Here is a 14,518-nt window from a genome sequence, read left to right as displayed (position 1 = left end):
TTTTAATTGACTTCAACAGACTGGATTCTGAAAAGAGGTTTAGCAAAGTAGATCTGTCACAATTAAATCTGCATCAAAGTTTGGAATAAAGTGTACTGTATGATTGTCCACATTGTGTTCTATTTCAGAGACACCCTCCAAAGAAATGAGGTCATTAGAGTCTCCTAATGGCCTGGGAGGCAGAAATATCAGATCTGTTGGGTTCAGGGCTGAAGACAACCCAGAGGGAATGCATGGGGAGAAGCTCATTCTTGTGCTCCCTTCCAAACTTCCTGGATGATGCACCAATTGACCCAGGTGTAGGTCGTGGCACCAGGGTAGGATGAGAGGTCAAGTTCGGTGACTCCGGACATATTTGTGAGGAATCTGTCATCTTAGGGAAATGTACTTTCCTCTGCCTTTCTTGTTGATCCTTCGAGTTGGTCTCTTCAGTCTTTTCACACCTTTAGATTTTTTCCTCTTATTTTTCTTATTTTTCTCTCCTACTCTTAGCGAGGGAGCAGGTGACTCCGTGGGACAATTCTTTTGATTAGACGAAATTTTGTGCAGGCTTAGTTTTTGCACATCGTTTACATATGACTGGAGGGATGTCAAAAATAAATCGAATAAAGTCCACTTTGCAATCAAACGGTGCACTTTTATCACATGTCTTATTACACTGGGGTTTACCAGCTTGTGTGCTCACCTCCAATCTAGAGCACACCGTGGGGGTCACCCGATCATTTAATAACAATGGGGGGGCAGCCCGTGTCCCCGAGGGGCCTAGGACCAGACTCCTATTTTTGTTATCTTTAGTCAATTCCTTTAAAATGGCTATCACTGAGTAAGGGATACAGTCACATCCTCCTATGAATTTCTCGAGAAGTTTTAAAATTGATGAGAGTAGATTTTCCAAGCTGTTCAAGGAGGAAGCAAGCCTGACCTCCTGGGCTGGAGGTTGACTAGACAGGATACCCGTTACTTCTTGAGCTGGAGTCACAGATAGGTGAGAGTGCACAGAGTCCTGTGAGGAGGGAGTACTATTAAACAGATGAGACCTGTGGATGGAAGCATAGGCATGGAATCCCCAGGAGACGGAGATTGATCTTTAGCCTGATACTGATCTATCCAACAGAGATCTAAATCCAAATCAGGCAAGGTAAAGTCTTGGGGACTGGTAACCAGAGTCTCTGTAGCCCTTATGCGGATGCAGGATTCTTGGAGAACTTAAGAAGTCTTCCGATGGACTCTACTGGCAGAGAAAGGCTGACTAGCAGAAGGGGAGAGGAGGGAGAAGGGGAATGAGGCTGTGTCCTGGACAGACTCTGAATGTTCTGAGTGTTCTGAATGCTCTATAGGGGAAACTCCAGGAGAGCTAATTCTTCGACTCCTTCCTCCAGTCTTTTATCAGCGGAGTAGTCCTCCTTTGAGACCCCCTTGGGCAAGGTTCCACTTAGCTCCATAACATCTGTCATGCCAGAGGGGGGTGACTTGCTTTGACTCCTCGTGAGCAATTTTTTTCTTTTTCCCACAGAGTGAATATTTGATTCTGGCCCTTCAACTGAAAGCACAGATTGACCTTATTTCGAAGGGGGTTAGATTTAGTTTTTACACATGACCTTCCTGGGAGTAAACGCCCTGAAAGTAATTTCTTAAAGGTCATAATTTTGCTTCTTCGGCGAACCACTGGGACCAAATCAAAGCAGAGGGAAGAAGACGTGGGTTCCCACTTTATTGAAGGGTAATAGTTCCAGTAGGGACTTACGGGGCCCGTCCACCTGAGCTTTTCTCCTCTCCGAAGAGGTCCCAAATTGCTGTTCTCTAAAAACAGGGTAAACCGCAGACAATGCACTCCCAGAGCACTTCCAAAGAGCTCCACTGCATTGCGTCTGTCCATTATGTTCATCAAAGTCCTGGGTTGAGCGGAGCAGGACAGCAAAGTGTGGCAGGTCATTCTGGCCTAATGCCAGCCACTTCTGCTCTTAACAAGCTGCCCGCTGCCTAGTACATCCTGCTTGCTACAAACACGCTAAACGCCAAGCTCCAAGCTCTAGAGGCACAGGGTGCTCTGCCACTCACTTAGGGCTTACCATGAGGGCCATTGCATGTTTCGCCGTTGGTTCTCCACAAACCTTTGGTTCTTCAACCCCCTCCTCCTTGATCCAGTAATGCAGGCTTGATGCAGGGTGCCGGTGGCAACACAATATAGAGCTGGCTTTAATCTGAAGGGCTTTAATCTAAAAGGACAGCAAAGATGTAAAGAGTCCAGGAGCAATGCTCCGAGGAGCCGTGGGGCAGATGGAACTCACTTATTTTACTCCCTACTTTAGGTGGCACAATGGAAGGCGAGGCCTGGGTAGGGCGACGGTTTCCGCACCTAACTCAACTTCCAGCAGCAGGGCAGAGCAGAATGGAAAATGGAACAACAGGCCACGCTGGGTGGAATAGCAGGCAAGCAGGCAAGAAGGCAGACCGGTTGGTCGAGTAGCCGGTGGTAGACAGGCAGGTTAGTAGGCAAACAGAGGGAGAGGTAGAATGAAGTACATGTGGCCCAACTTGGGCAGCGCAATCAAGACTCCTGTGACTTTGCAGAGACGAATCGGACGAAGCTGCTCACTTTCTTCCTCTACCATTCTCCTCCTCAGTGTACCTCCATGAACCTCTGCGTTCCCTCCCGGGTTTCTGGATCCTGGATCTCGGGAGTGTCTCCACATGGCGGGCTCCCAGTGGGCTCTTGACCCCTCAGCTCCTCTCTTCTGCTCCTCCTTGGCTGTGGCCCCTCGGCTCTTCTGACGCGACCCAGCCAGGACCCAGCACCTCACTCCAGGCACTCACCAGGCCGCTGCTGTTCCTGGCTTCGCAGCAGCTCAACGGCTCAGCGGCCACCGACCTAGAGTCCCTGCTGCCTCACTCCTCACTCCACACCCCAAAATCTCTGCACACAGTGTCAACGTCCTCTAATCTCAAGCCAACCTTCGTCCATGAACAAAACACACAAATAAACACAGATACCCAAAAAACATACACATACTACTGCCCCTGGGTCAGAGTTTCACTTCAGCAAAGAGATGGAGTAATTTACCTTCCATGGGGAAAGCAGAATGGGTTATCTCCAAATGGGTGGAGGTATAAGGGATTGTATTTCTTCACATATGAAAAATATGTGTTCTATGGAAAAAAAGAAAACAATGAACAAATGTTCAGATGTGCTATTGCCATATTTGAGAATTAGAGAAAATATTGCAACTACCCACCCGTGAAGAATTGTACTGAGTGCTGTTCCCTTCTTGGATCGCACCCATTGTGAATATAAAATATTAGCAACCAATCAAGCCATATGAATAGTGAAGATAGTGAGATCAATGGTAAAGGGAAGGCAGTGATCAATAGCTTATGCTGAACATTGTTCAATAGTGATGACAGTTTTTGCCTGTACATAGACATAGATGTATTTCCTGTTGGCAAATCAATGCCAGTTTTCTTGCAGGGCTATGTGTGAATCTCTCTTGGCTGACAATTAGGTATTATTGATTTAACATATGCTGACAATGGAGCATGGTTTGCATGTACACAGTTTTATCATCTTCTCCATCTTTTTCCTTTCACCGGGCTTACCCTTTGTGAGTTGTTGGTTGACCATGGTCTGAGCCCTGGTTGAGCAGCAACTATAATTCTTGTCAGGGTGAGGCACAAGGCACAAGCCAATCACAAATTAACCTGTGCTCCAACCTTTGGTAGCTTAGCACAGAGCAGTAAGGCTTAACTAGAAGCAATGTGTAAAATATTTGTGCAGCACTTCAAACAATATTAAAGTAAAACACCACACAATAGGATCCCACAGCAAGTTAGAAAACCCCAAACCTTCCATAATAAATAAAAAGGTTTTTGGAAAAAATATCAAATCGAAAATATTAAGTTAAAGAAATATCGAGTTTTTTAATATCATGACACAGAAATATAATGTGCAAAAATATCGTTGACAGAAAAATTGATGTTCTATTGTAAGAAATATAGGCCCTCATTCTGACCTTGGCGGGCGGCGGAGGCCGCCCGCCAAAGTCCCGCCGTCAGCTTACCGTTCCGCGGTCGAAAGACCGCGGCGGTAATTCTGACTTTCCCGCTGGGCTGGCGGGCGGTCGCCTTCAGGCCGCCCGCCAGCCCAGCGGGAAAGAGGCTTCCACGATGAAGCCGGCTCGGAATCGAGCCGGCGGAGTGGAAGCTGTGCGACGGGTGCAGTTGCACCCGTCGCGTATTTCACCGTCTGCGCAGCAGACAGTGAAATACATTTAGGGGCCCTCTTACTGGGGCCCCACGACCCCCCCTACCGCCATCCGGATCCCGGCGGTCGGACCGCCGGGATCTGGATGGCGGTAGGGGGGGTCGGAATCCCCTCGGCGGCGCAGCAAGCTGCGCCACCGTGGAGGATTCAATGGGGCGGCGGTACACTGGCGGGAGCCCGCCAGTGGTGCCGGTCCGACCGCGGCTTTACCGCCGCGGTCGGAATCCCCATTGGAGCACCGCCGGCCTGTCGGCGGTGCTCCCGCGGTCCTCCGCCCTGGCGGTCTTTGACCGCCAGGGTCAGAATGACCGCCATAGTTTTTTGAGTTTCTTTATGTGCATAAATAATTTTTTTATTGTCTACATTTCATATTGTTTGTGTAATTGCTGCTATTTTTTAAATATAGTTTGACATTTTAAGTTATTTATATTTTTAATGTAATTGTAATATATATATATCTATATATATAGAGAGTTGTAGGAGTTTGTGAGGTTTGTAGGGATACACGATGGGAAGTTAATTATGTATAGTTAATTTATATATATATATATATATTTAAATGTATATTATTTATTTTATTATTAAGTATGTAAATTGGGTAAATAACATTTTTTAGGTGGCATTTTAGCTGTGGTTTGTTGGTTTTGTAGGGGATAGGGTAGGAAGTTAATTAAATAATAAATTATTCATTATTGGTAAATTATTTATTAATTATTTGTTAATTAAGCTTGTAAACTGTGTAATTATTATAATGTTGTAATTTATATTTTAGGTGTGGGTTGTTGGGATAGTAGGGGTATAGGGTGGGAAGATATTTGTATAATATATTATCATTATTTATTTTTCATCTATGATTAATTACTTAATTGTTAATAAAATATGTACATTTCGTAATTATTATCTTTTTATAGTCTACATTATAGGTGTGGGTTGTTGGATTGTAGGGGTATAGGGTGGGAAGTTGAATGTATTCATTATTATTTCTTTCTTATTAATTGTTATTTAATTATGTAAAGTGTGCAAATGTTGTATTTTTTTAATTTAGATATATGTTTAATGTGCGACCATAGTGTGGGAATTTAATGAAATAATTATTGAGTCACAATTTTGTCTTAGATAAGTTATTTAAACAATTTATAATTATTTTATTTGTTTGTTTATTTAATGTATATATTTAATGCATGTTAGTAGTTATAACATTTTATGAAACTAATACTTGTATTAAAATAAGATATGTCTTTGAAATGAAGTACTTTCCCTACTGTTGTCCAGACTGGAGTGGGAATAGTTAATTTAACCTCTCCAGAGTCCAACACTTTTACTCTATACAGACTGGAGTGGGATTAGTACATTTTACCCCTCCTGACTCCAATATTTTACCTACTGTTGGACGGACTGGAGTGGGAATAGTACATTTTACCCCTCCCGAGTCCAACACGTTCCTTACTGTTGCACAGACTGGCCTGGGATGTGCTGCTAGTGGTGCTAGAGCGGGGGCCTTCAGACTACATGCCCAAATTATATTGTGGCCATGAGGGCCGCTAAAATGACTCACCCTCGCTCCCGCAGGTGCTTTAAATTGCACTCTTGGTTCCTGCAGCGTGGGACGCACTGCTAGTGATGTTGAAGCAGGGACCTTGAGACTACATGCCCCAATTTGTATTTCGGCTAGTAGGGTCGCTAACGTCACTCACCTTTGCGCCTAGAGGAGCTTTGAATTGCACTCTTGGTTCCTGCAGCGCAGGACATGACCGGCGTATGCCTGGGTGATGACCAGGCAAAAAGTGGGCCTGTCTGCACCCTTCCGAGGCCAGATGAGGCTGGGGTGAGCACCCCCTCTTTCTTCTGCTCCCTCAAAGGTACTGTCCTTCCCTTTGCCTGATCTGTTTGGCCGGACTGATCACTTGGGCAGTATGTGAAAGCAAAAAACTGCAACGGCCACCTCAGCTGCTTCTTTCTGGTTCTACTGTTGATGTTTTTTATTACGGGCAGTTGGGGTAATTTCGAAAGAGGTTGAACTGGCAGAACGACGCTTGTCTCTTCTTCTTCTCCTGGTACATCTCCTAGCTCTGTATCTGTCTCCGCAGGCACTCGATTGTGGGAAGCATGTAGGGAGGTGAGTGCACAAGCAGTGGTTTCTAGTCCAGCGGCAGATAAAGCAGTGTTAGAGGAGGCAATTTCACCTGGTCAGGGGCAGGGAGATTTGCTTAATACCAAACAGATTGGGGTTGCCTCTGGGCCCTGGCAGGAAACCACAAGAAAGCTCTTACTGGTTGTAAACTAGGAGGCCTTGTATGTCTAGCCTCATCCCTAGACTGCTTAATGGGCCTCACAATAAAGATTTACTCATGGGGAACATTACAATGCTGCTTAATGACCTCAAAGTCTCTTTCTCTTGTAAATTTGGTTCTATCTTTGCTCGCCAAGGGGCTATTGAAACCAAGTTAAACTGTCTACCCCCCCAGACGAGTGCCATCAACCCAAAAGGAATATCTCTTCAGAGGTGGGCAAAGAAGCAGGGGTGGGTGCTGTATCAAGCGATGTCACTTCTGTAACCGCCATACTAACTGTTGGGGTTATTTATTGTTCTTCTGCCCCAGCTCTAACTTTAGCTCCCACTGCCCCTTTACCTGCACCCCAGTCTGAGTTTGGGGGCTCACATACAGGTGGCCCAAACACCCCATGCCTCTCTTTGTTAATCCCTAACAAGGAGGCTCCTGTCTATAAAAATTCTTCCTGTTGTGACCTACCATCTGCTTTCTGCCCACATGTGATCATTCTTGCTGATGTCCCGAGGTTATCCCCTAAAGCCAGGGAGTCTGGCAAATGTAATGAATAAGGCCTCTCATTGGTTTCATGGGAATGTCAGATGTAGAGGTAATCTTTTTCAAGAGATTATTATGGCCAGGGGAGGGGGGTGGGTGGAGAAGATGCCTAAAGAACTCGATGGAGACAGCATTATTTTCAACTTCGGACATTCCAGGATTGCAGGGGAGCTGGGGAGCTAATTCAGGCTTCTAGAGAAGGGTACATTAATCAAAGTAGGATACAATTATTTCCGTTAGGTTATTTTTATACAGTCATGGCCAGGAGTGCGGGCAGAAGTCCCCTTCCCCAAAATAGTGTAGCCATCCTCTTAATTTGCCAGTGCAAAATAATTTCTCACCCTGGGGTTCTGTTGAATAATGAATAACTGGTTTCCTGTGAGGAGGCTAAGCACCGGCCCCTAGAGGAGATCGGGTGTAGTGAGTGTATGTTCATGGTCTTATAATTTCTCATGATCTGCATGTAAAAGTGGGCCAGTTTGAGTTAAATCCCCCAAAATCTTCTATGTTAAGTTATAAGGCAAACCCTGGAAATCCTGTCAAATGTGCCCATGTTGTCAAGGCCCTCTTTTGGAATATTGTGGGGCTTGCCACCAAGATGGCTTTGGGGGACTGGGTCAACTATGTCTGTGACATATAATATTCTCCCAGGAGACGTGGGCCACTGATAATCTGGGCCTTGATGGGTATTGCCCCTACTCTGTCCCTGCAGTCCCTTCATAGTCCGGCTAAGCCAGGGTGGGGCTCATGACCTGGATTAATACCTTGGACTGGAGAGTTAATGAGATCCCTACTAATTACTCTCTATTTCAAGCATTCCTCTTTATGCGGCCAGATAATATTAATATTGTTTATATTAATTTCTATAATGGTTTTTTGAGTCTGACTGTTTTGCAAATTTTAATCTGGGCAGTGATTTTATTGAGGGTCTGGAGTTTAAACTTGCCTATTTGCATAAAGGGTATGATGTTATTCTAGGATATGATTTAATGCTAAATTTGGACTGACACAGTTGGAAGAGGACTTTGGCATTAGCATTGACTATGGGGCAAAGCCTGGCCACTTGCATAGAGACTGGAGGGGTCATGCCTTGTTGCTGCTAATCATGTCACTGGGGATGGTGAACATCATTGAGGTTTGTCAGCAAGTTACCCTCTCAACAGCTACCAGTTTACACTTGGCCTGGAAAAATACGAATATGAATACTGTTCTGTCCAGACTTTGCTCATTACATTTACCTCTGGTATGTGATTGTCTCAGCCAACTAACATACATAGGCCCCATTAGGGCCACATTGATGGTCTCACCGCCGACGGACTGGTGGTGAAGACTGCCACATTATGAATGTGGCGGGTTGGCATCTGTCAACCCACTACATCCCCACTCAGACGCCAGGCCACTTGGACACGCCAGGCCGGAGATGAGCATCTCCGACCCGGCGGTCCAATGAAGACTGCCAGCGGCATTATGAGCCGGCGTTCCACTAGGGTTTTTTGCGGCACTGTCACTGGTAGATGACTCCCACATCCCACCCAGCAAGCACAATACCCACCTCAGACCCGCTCCATACCAGAAACCCCCACCCCCCTTCAGGTACAGTGCCCACCTTTGCCACCCCCTTCAGGTACAGCACCCACTTCCCCCTACCCCCACCCCCTTCAGGTACAGCGCCCACCTCCCCCTCCCCGCAACCCCCCTTCAGGTACAGTGCCCACCTTTCCCACCCCCATTTCAGGTGCAGCGCCCACCTCCCCCTCCCTCTCCCCCACCCCTACCTCCCTTCAGGTACAGCACCCACCTGCCCCACCCCCTCCCTGCCTACATGCACATGCACACAGACACCCACAAACACCACGCATACACTTATTCACCAGCACCTACATACACGCATTCACTCACATGCATCCATACACGCATTCACTTCAACACACATACACGCATTCAATTCAACATTCATTGCCCCCCTCTTGGAAGTTTAAAAGAGGAAATATTTTTCAGTTCTCAACTATGGTGCTGGAATTTGCCAACCAATGCACCATGGTGCAAGGATGACTGTGTTGCAGGGGAAGGGACACCTTTGTGTACAAAAAACAATCTTCATTGCAGATTTGCTCTTTCTATGTGAGCTGCAGACGGCAAAAATTGAGGAGAAATAAAAGCATTTCTCCTCATTGTGCCATACTTATGCCACCCCTAGGGTGGCTTTAGATTTCGGCACTGCCACAGATTGATGAATTCTTCTAAATCTGGGGCAGCATCAAAATGCAATTGGTGTTGTTGTGGAACGCCCACAGCAACACCAATTTCACACCTCTTCCACAAAAAGTGCTGCATGGGAAGGGGCTATATTTACAAGATGGCATTAAGCCACAAAAAGTGGCTTAACGCCACCTTGTTAATACGGTCTAGTGCACAGTGCCACGGAGCATCACAAAAAGTGACTCTCTTGTGACGCTAGGGGCTTTTAAATATGCCCCTAAGATTTCAAAGCATTTTGAAACATCTTTGTTTGTGGGCAGTATTTCCAGTAACATTTAACAATAAACTTCAACATACAAATGGATTTCAGATGGCTCAACCATATAAGGCTACAGGTTGCTTTTGAGATAGTACTTAGGAAAATGTGTCTTCAAGTTTACAATTCCACCAGCTTACCCAAGTATAACTTTGCAATTTCAGTTATATTGCTGGCAACATTCTCTAAATTTTGTAGAGAAAATTCTTCCAAAAAAAGCCAATGTGCAGCATGTTTTCAGTGAATTAGATGTATTTAAATAAAGTATTATCATCACTTAAATAATTGAAAGTATTTTCCCTATTCTGAGGGCACACAATTAACAACTATTTAGCACAATTTGCTTGTTTTCGGTAAAATGGGAGAGTAAACTCTTGAGGATGATTCATATGCCTTCTACAACATGCCAATTTCCTGGAAACGGAGCAAAATAGGTGAAACATTCTGAAGGCTGTTTTCGCTTATTTTGAAAAACACAAATATCAAGAGAAATCAATCCACAGATTTGTTTTAGCCCCAAATCCTCTTTTTTCTTACTTTTGATCCCTTTTAAAAAATGTAAAGGACAGTTACAGAAATCTACCCACTTTATAAAAAGTCTTTTACAAGGTATGTGGAAGAAAACCCCTTCAGCTTTGCACACACAATTATATCAGAAAGTGTAGGCCCAATTAACGTGGTTATGACAAACACTGACTAACATTGACAAGCATTTAATTATTATTTCCGTTCTTATATACTTTATCAACACCATAAAATGTAGTATTAGCACAACAAAGGAGAGCTAACAGAGCGCTTCTTAGGTGGTATATATCATGGCCCATAGAACATGTGGTTGGTATTTCGCACAGGGATATTCTTAAGGAATTCTAGAAGGTTGTGTTAAAGGATTTCAACTTCAGATAGTGGATGGGTAATTATGTTTTTAACATTAAGACAACCTGTCTTAAGCTCAACTTCAACTTGCTTGAATCATGCAACAGGAAACACAGTACAGTACCTGTAATACGTTAGAAAAGACAGTCCATTGTGTCAGTGCCTGGTCGGTAGCACGTGTCAAATGTAAGCACTGCCCAATCACGTTGAGCTTATCCATGCATCATAAGCACATGGGCTCTATTTGTGCCTGGTGAATGCTATGCAAGAAGTATATCGTTCAATCTATGATCTGAAACCATCCACCCAGAATCAACCATGCATACTCTGTAGGACTATGGGCCAGATGTAGCAAAATCCCATTTTTGCGACTTGCAAATTGCGAGTCTGAGCGACTCGCAATTTGCAAGTCGCAAAAACGGATGCAGAATGGTGTCTCAGACACCTTCTGCGACTCGCTATGGGGTCGCAAAGACCCACCTCATCAATATTGATGGTGGCCTGCTGTAGTCAGTAGACCTCCATGTCTGTGACTGCTTTTTGAATAAAGCAGTTTTTTTTTTTTCATTTTGCAGCCTGTTTTTCTTAAAGGAAAACGAGTTGCAAAATGAAAAAAATACCGAAACCATTTGGTTTAGTTTTTTTCAGAGTAGGCAGTGGTCCATAGGACCACTGCCTGCTCTGAAAAAATATTTTTGTCGACATTCACAAAGGGGAAGGGGTCCCATGGGGGCCCCTTCCCTTTTGCGAATGAGTTACCACCAGTGTGACACTGGTGGTAACTGTGAGTTGCTTTGCGACCGCATTCGCGGTCACAAAGCAACTCTGAATTGCGATGCGAGTCTCAAATAGAAAGGGAACACCCCTTCCTATTTGCGAGTCGCATTCCCAAATTGCAAGTCGGTACCGACTCGCAATTTGGGAATAAGCATCACGTGAGGCCGTTTGCATGGCGCAAACTGCGATATGCAAACGGCTTGCTTCATCTGGCCCCATATTTTGTGTCATTGAGAGACAGTCTGAGGCTTCAAGCCATTTTAGTGCCCTCTTCTTTTGTACTCACCTTGCATCGCACATTAACTTAGCAAAACAACGACGTCATCAAAACGAATTGCAAGCTTTTCACTATTAAACAGAGAGAGTTCACAGAAACTTTCCACTACACTGTCCCTGACCAAGGCCATCCCAACTGTTCCAGGAACTGTTTATACAATGTATCAACTAGCTTGCTTGAATAAACAAGGGAGAATGACTAAAAGCAATGCAGTGCTAAAATGAGACAACCCTCAAATGTACTGTTTAACATTTTAATGGTATATTCTATTTATCTTACCTATAAATTATTACTTATATAATTGAGAATGTTTCAATACTGATTATTGCACTTGACCTTAAATCAATTACTGACAGGTCCAATCATGGAGCACCATGGTCCATTTCGGGACTACACCTCTCCGAGTCCTAGCCATTGGTACACTTTGGCATGATCAATAAAACAGATTGATCAATAAAACAGCATTCAACTGTGATATCATCAGTGATGTCAACAATAAAGGAATTTGAGATGCCATCAGCAATGCAATCACCAGTCTCTTATGTGATGTCATGAGTGATGTCATGGGCAACACATGGCAGGCCCATCTATTGTATATCCATGGGTGCACTCTGCTGTCTTTGTGTAGGGGTGAGAGGTATAGACCCTTTTAAGAGGCTCATGTTATTTGACAGCTCATAATCAAAGGGTTCCTCGCACAGTAGCTCAGTTGGATGAATTGTAGTTGCTGCAAGCACACATATGTAAACCCCCTTTAAAGCACAGGTATCCTTAGGAAAAGGGAGTCAGATAAAGTAAACATACCACCATCAGACAAGCCAAGCTGAGATATTGTCAGAGTTGATATCGAAGTTCCATCACTGTAAATGTTGGAAGAAACATATTTATATCCATTCGCAGTAACTTTTGTTCCATTGTGTGACCAAGTGATTGCGGTAGAACTTGATGTCGTTGTACACGTGAGGTTAACTGCATCTCCTTGAAAGACCGTCACTGGCAGAGCTGTAAAGCTTGTTTTATCTGAAAGAAGCATCAGAATAACAGAGAAGTGAATAAATAGAATCCTTCATATATAAACAGACACTGAAAACATGCCCAGTTATACTGTCTTCTTTATACTGAACATTTTATTCAGTTTTGCCATTTTATACCATAACATAACAGACGACGGAACAGCATCAGATTTTACATCACACCTATAGATAGAGCATTTTCTACAGCTTTTCAGCCTAGCCATGATGGGCCAAATATTTCCCCCACACCGTCTCGTATTTCTTTGGTTAACCTTCTGACTTATAAACCAATTTTTCGAGTCCAGGACACCAGTCTTTTGCCACTCTCCAGCTCATCAGTGATGGGGAGATCGGGGAGGGCCAGTGTTTATCAATGTCACATGTGGCCAGTACTGTTCCAATACCAAGGAGGGTCTTATCCCCCTCAAACCAGCAAAATCCCTGCTAATATAGTATTAAGCAGTGTTATCCTTGGGGAGGGTCTGACGGCTACTCTCAGTACCTCAGAAATCTCTGTAAATACCCTCCTCTAGTATCCATTGATTAGCGGACATTCCTATGCTGTGATAGAAATGCACCTTGGCAGTGATCCTGTGCTGCAGACAGTTTGTTAGACCACCATGGGAACGGAGTTGTGATATAGGTCCTGTGCAAATAACTGAATCGAATGAGCTGGAGTATGGAAGGAATCATCAACACCCTAGGGGACATACACTCATCCCTCCAGTCTGGGTAGTCAAGGGGGCCCACCCACTCTTCCCATTTGCCAGATATCCATAAAATTGAGATTTATGTAAGAAGTATTTGTCTTGGAGTTCACAAAAGGACTTTAAGAGAATCCTCTTACACGTATCGCCCAGATTGATGATCCCAATGAGATCCTACCTTCTAAAGCCCTGTAGTTGACCAGTATGCTGTAGCCAATTACCTGTCCATCAGCTTTTAAGTGTTAGTTTCAAGTGCCAGTCCATCCACTTCAGGGTTGATCACCAAAGATCGCTCTTTTAATGTAAAGTAAGGACTGGGGTATCAGGCCTTCATTTAGTATGTTGAGTATTTATCCCTGTCTGATTTGTGCCACATCGAAAAAGAACACCTGGTCTTACCAGTCGTTCACAACTAGAAGTTGTGCAGCAAGTAGTACAGATGCACTCCCACCATGCCAAGTCCACCATTGTATGTAGAGTGAATACAGTTACCTTACACCACTCAAGTCGGTTTATCCACCCACAGGAAGGAAGTGTGAGCATGATCATCTTAAATAGTGCCACCCAAGTCTTGATCATGTGGCTTGGCACTGAGAATATGGACTCTAGGGTGGTGAGGTTTAAGCTCCATGGTAGGTTGGGTTCTAATGCAAAATACAACCCTTCTGTAAAAATCTAGGGGATAATATAGCTACCCAACTGTAAGACAAAGTGTACTCTCAAACATGCTACAAGAGGTTACCCGAGATGCTTCTAAAGTTCGATACTCTTTCCCCTGCCAAGCAATACTATGATAACTCCACCACGTTAACACATAACATAAAGTCCCACCACCATAGATAGTGCTGGTGTAAGATAAAGCTCCATTCCTGTTCCATTTGAATGCATGATAACTGTAAGGAGACCTTAAGAGCCTCACAAGTGTTGAAGAATGTTCATATCATACTTAAAAGGCCAACAGAATGAAGACTAAATTCTCTTGGTACTATGTAGTCCTCTTGGACTCGTAGTATTCAGTGTAAATAATTGAGGTTTAATTGTGCAATTTAGCAGGGCCACTAGAGGTGGGAACCTTGAAGTAAACCCTCCTTCGTCTGTAGGAGTTTCATCCATTGCAGACAAAACAGACGGTTGTCATTCCTAGTAGTTCAGCCCCTATATCTGTTTTTTGGTGAAGGGCTGTCACTGCCTTTTGCACCTTTCAATTAATGCAGAGCAGGAACACCCCTGTTGTTTTCCTGTTCATGCTCATATTTAGATTTGAGCAGAT

The 14,518-nt window shown here is 44.2% G+C and overlaps 1 protein-coding gene across 1 annotated transcript in view; it reads right to left on the bottom strand.

Annotated features, from left to right (window-relative positions):
* The window catches only part of LOC138296695 (adhesion G protein-coupled receptor F5-like), a 578,562-nt gene that overhangs the window by 302,260 nt on the left and 261,784 nt on the right, over positions 1-14,518 (bottom strand). Inside the window, exon 9 of the mRNA XM_069236067.1 lies at positions 12,333-12,548. Coding sequence (XP_069092168.1) covers positions 12,333-12,548 — 216 coding nt within the window. The remainder of the gene's footprint in view (positions 1-12,332; positions 12,549-14,518) is intronic.

This window comes from Pleurodeles waltl, chromosome 5 (assembly GCF_031143425.1).
Source record: "Pleurodeles waltl isolate 20211129_DDA chromosome 5, aPleWal1.hap1.20221129, whole genome shotgun sequence".
NCBI lineage: Eukaryota > Metazoa > Chordata > Amphibia > Caudata > Salamandridae > Pleurodeles > Pleurodeles waltl.
This window is presented reverse-complemented; position numbering and strand designations above follow the sequence as displayed.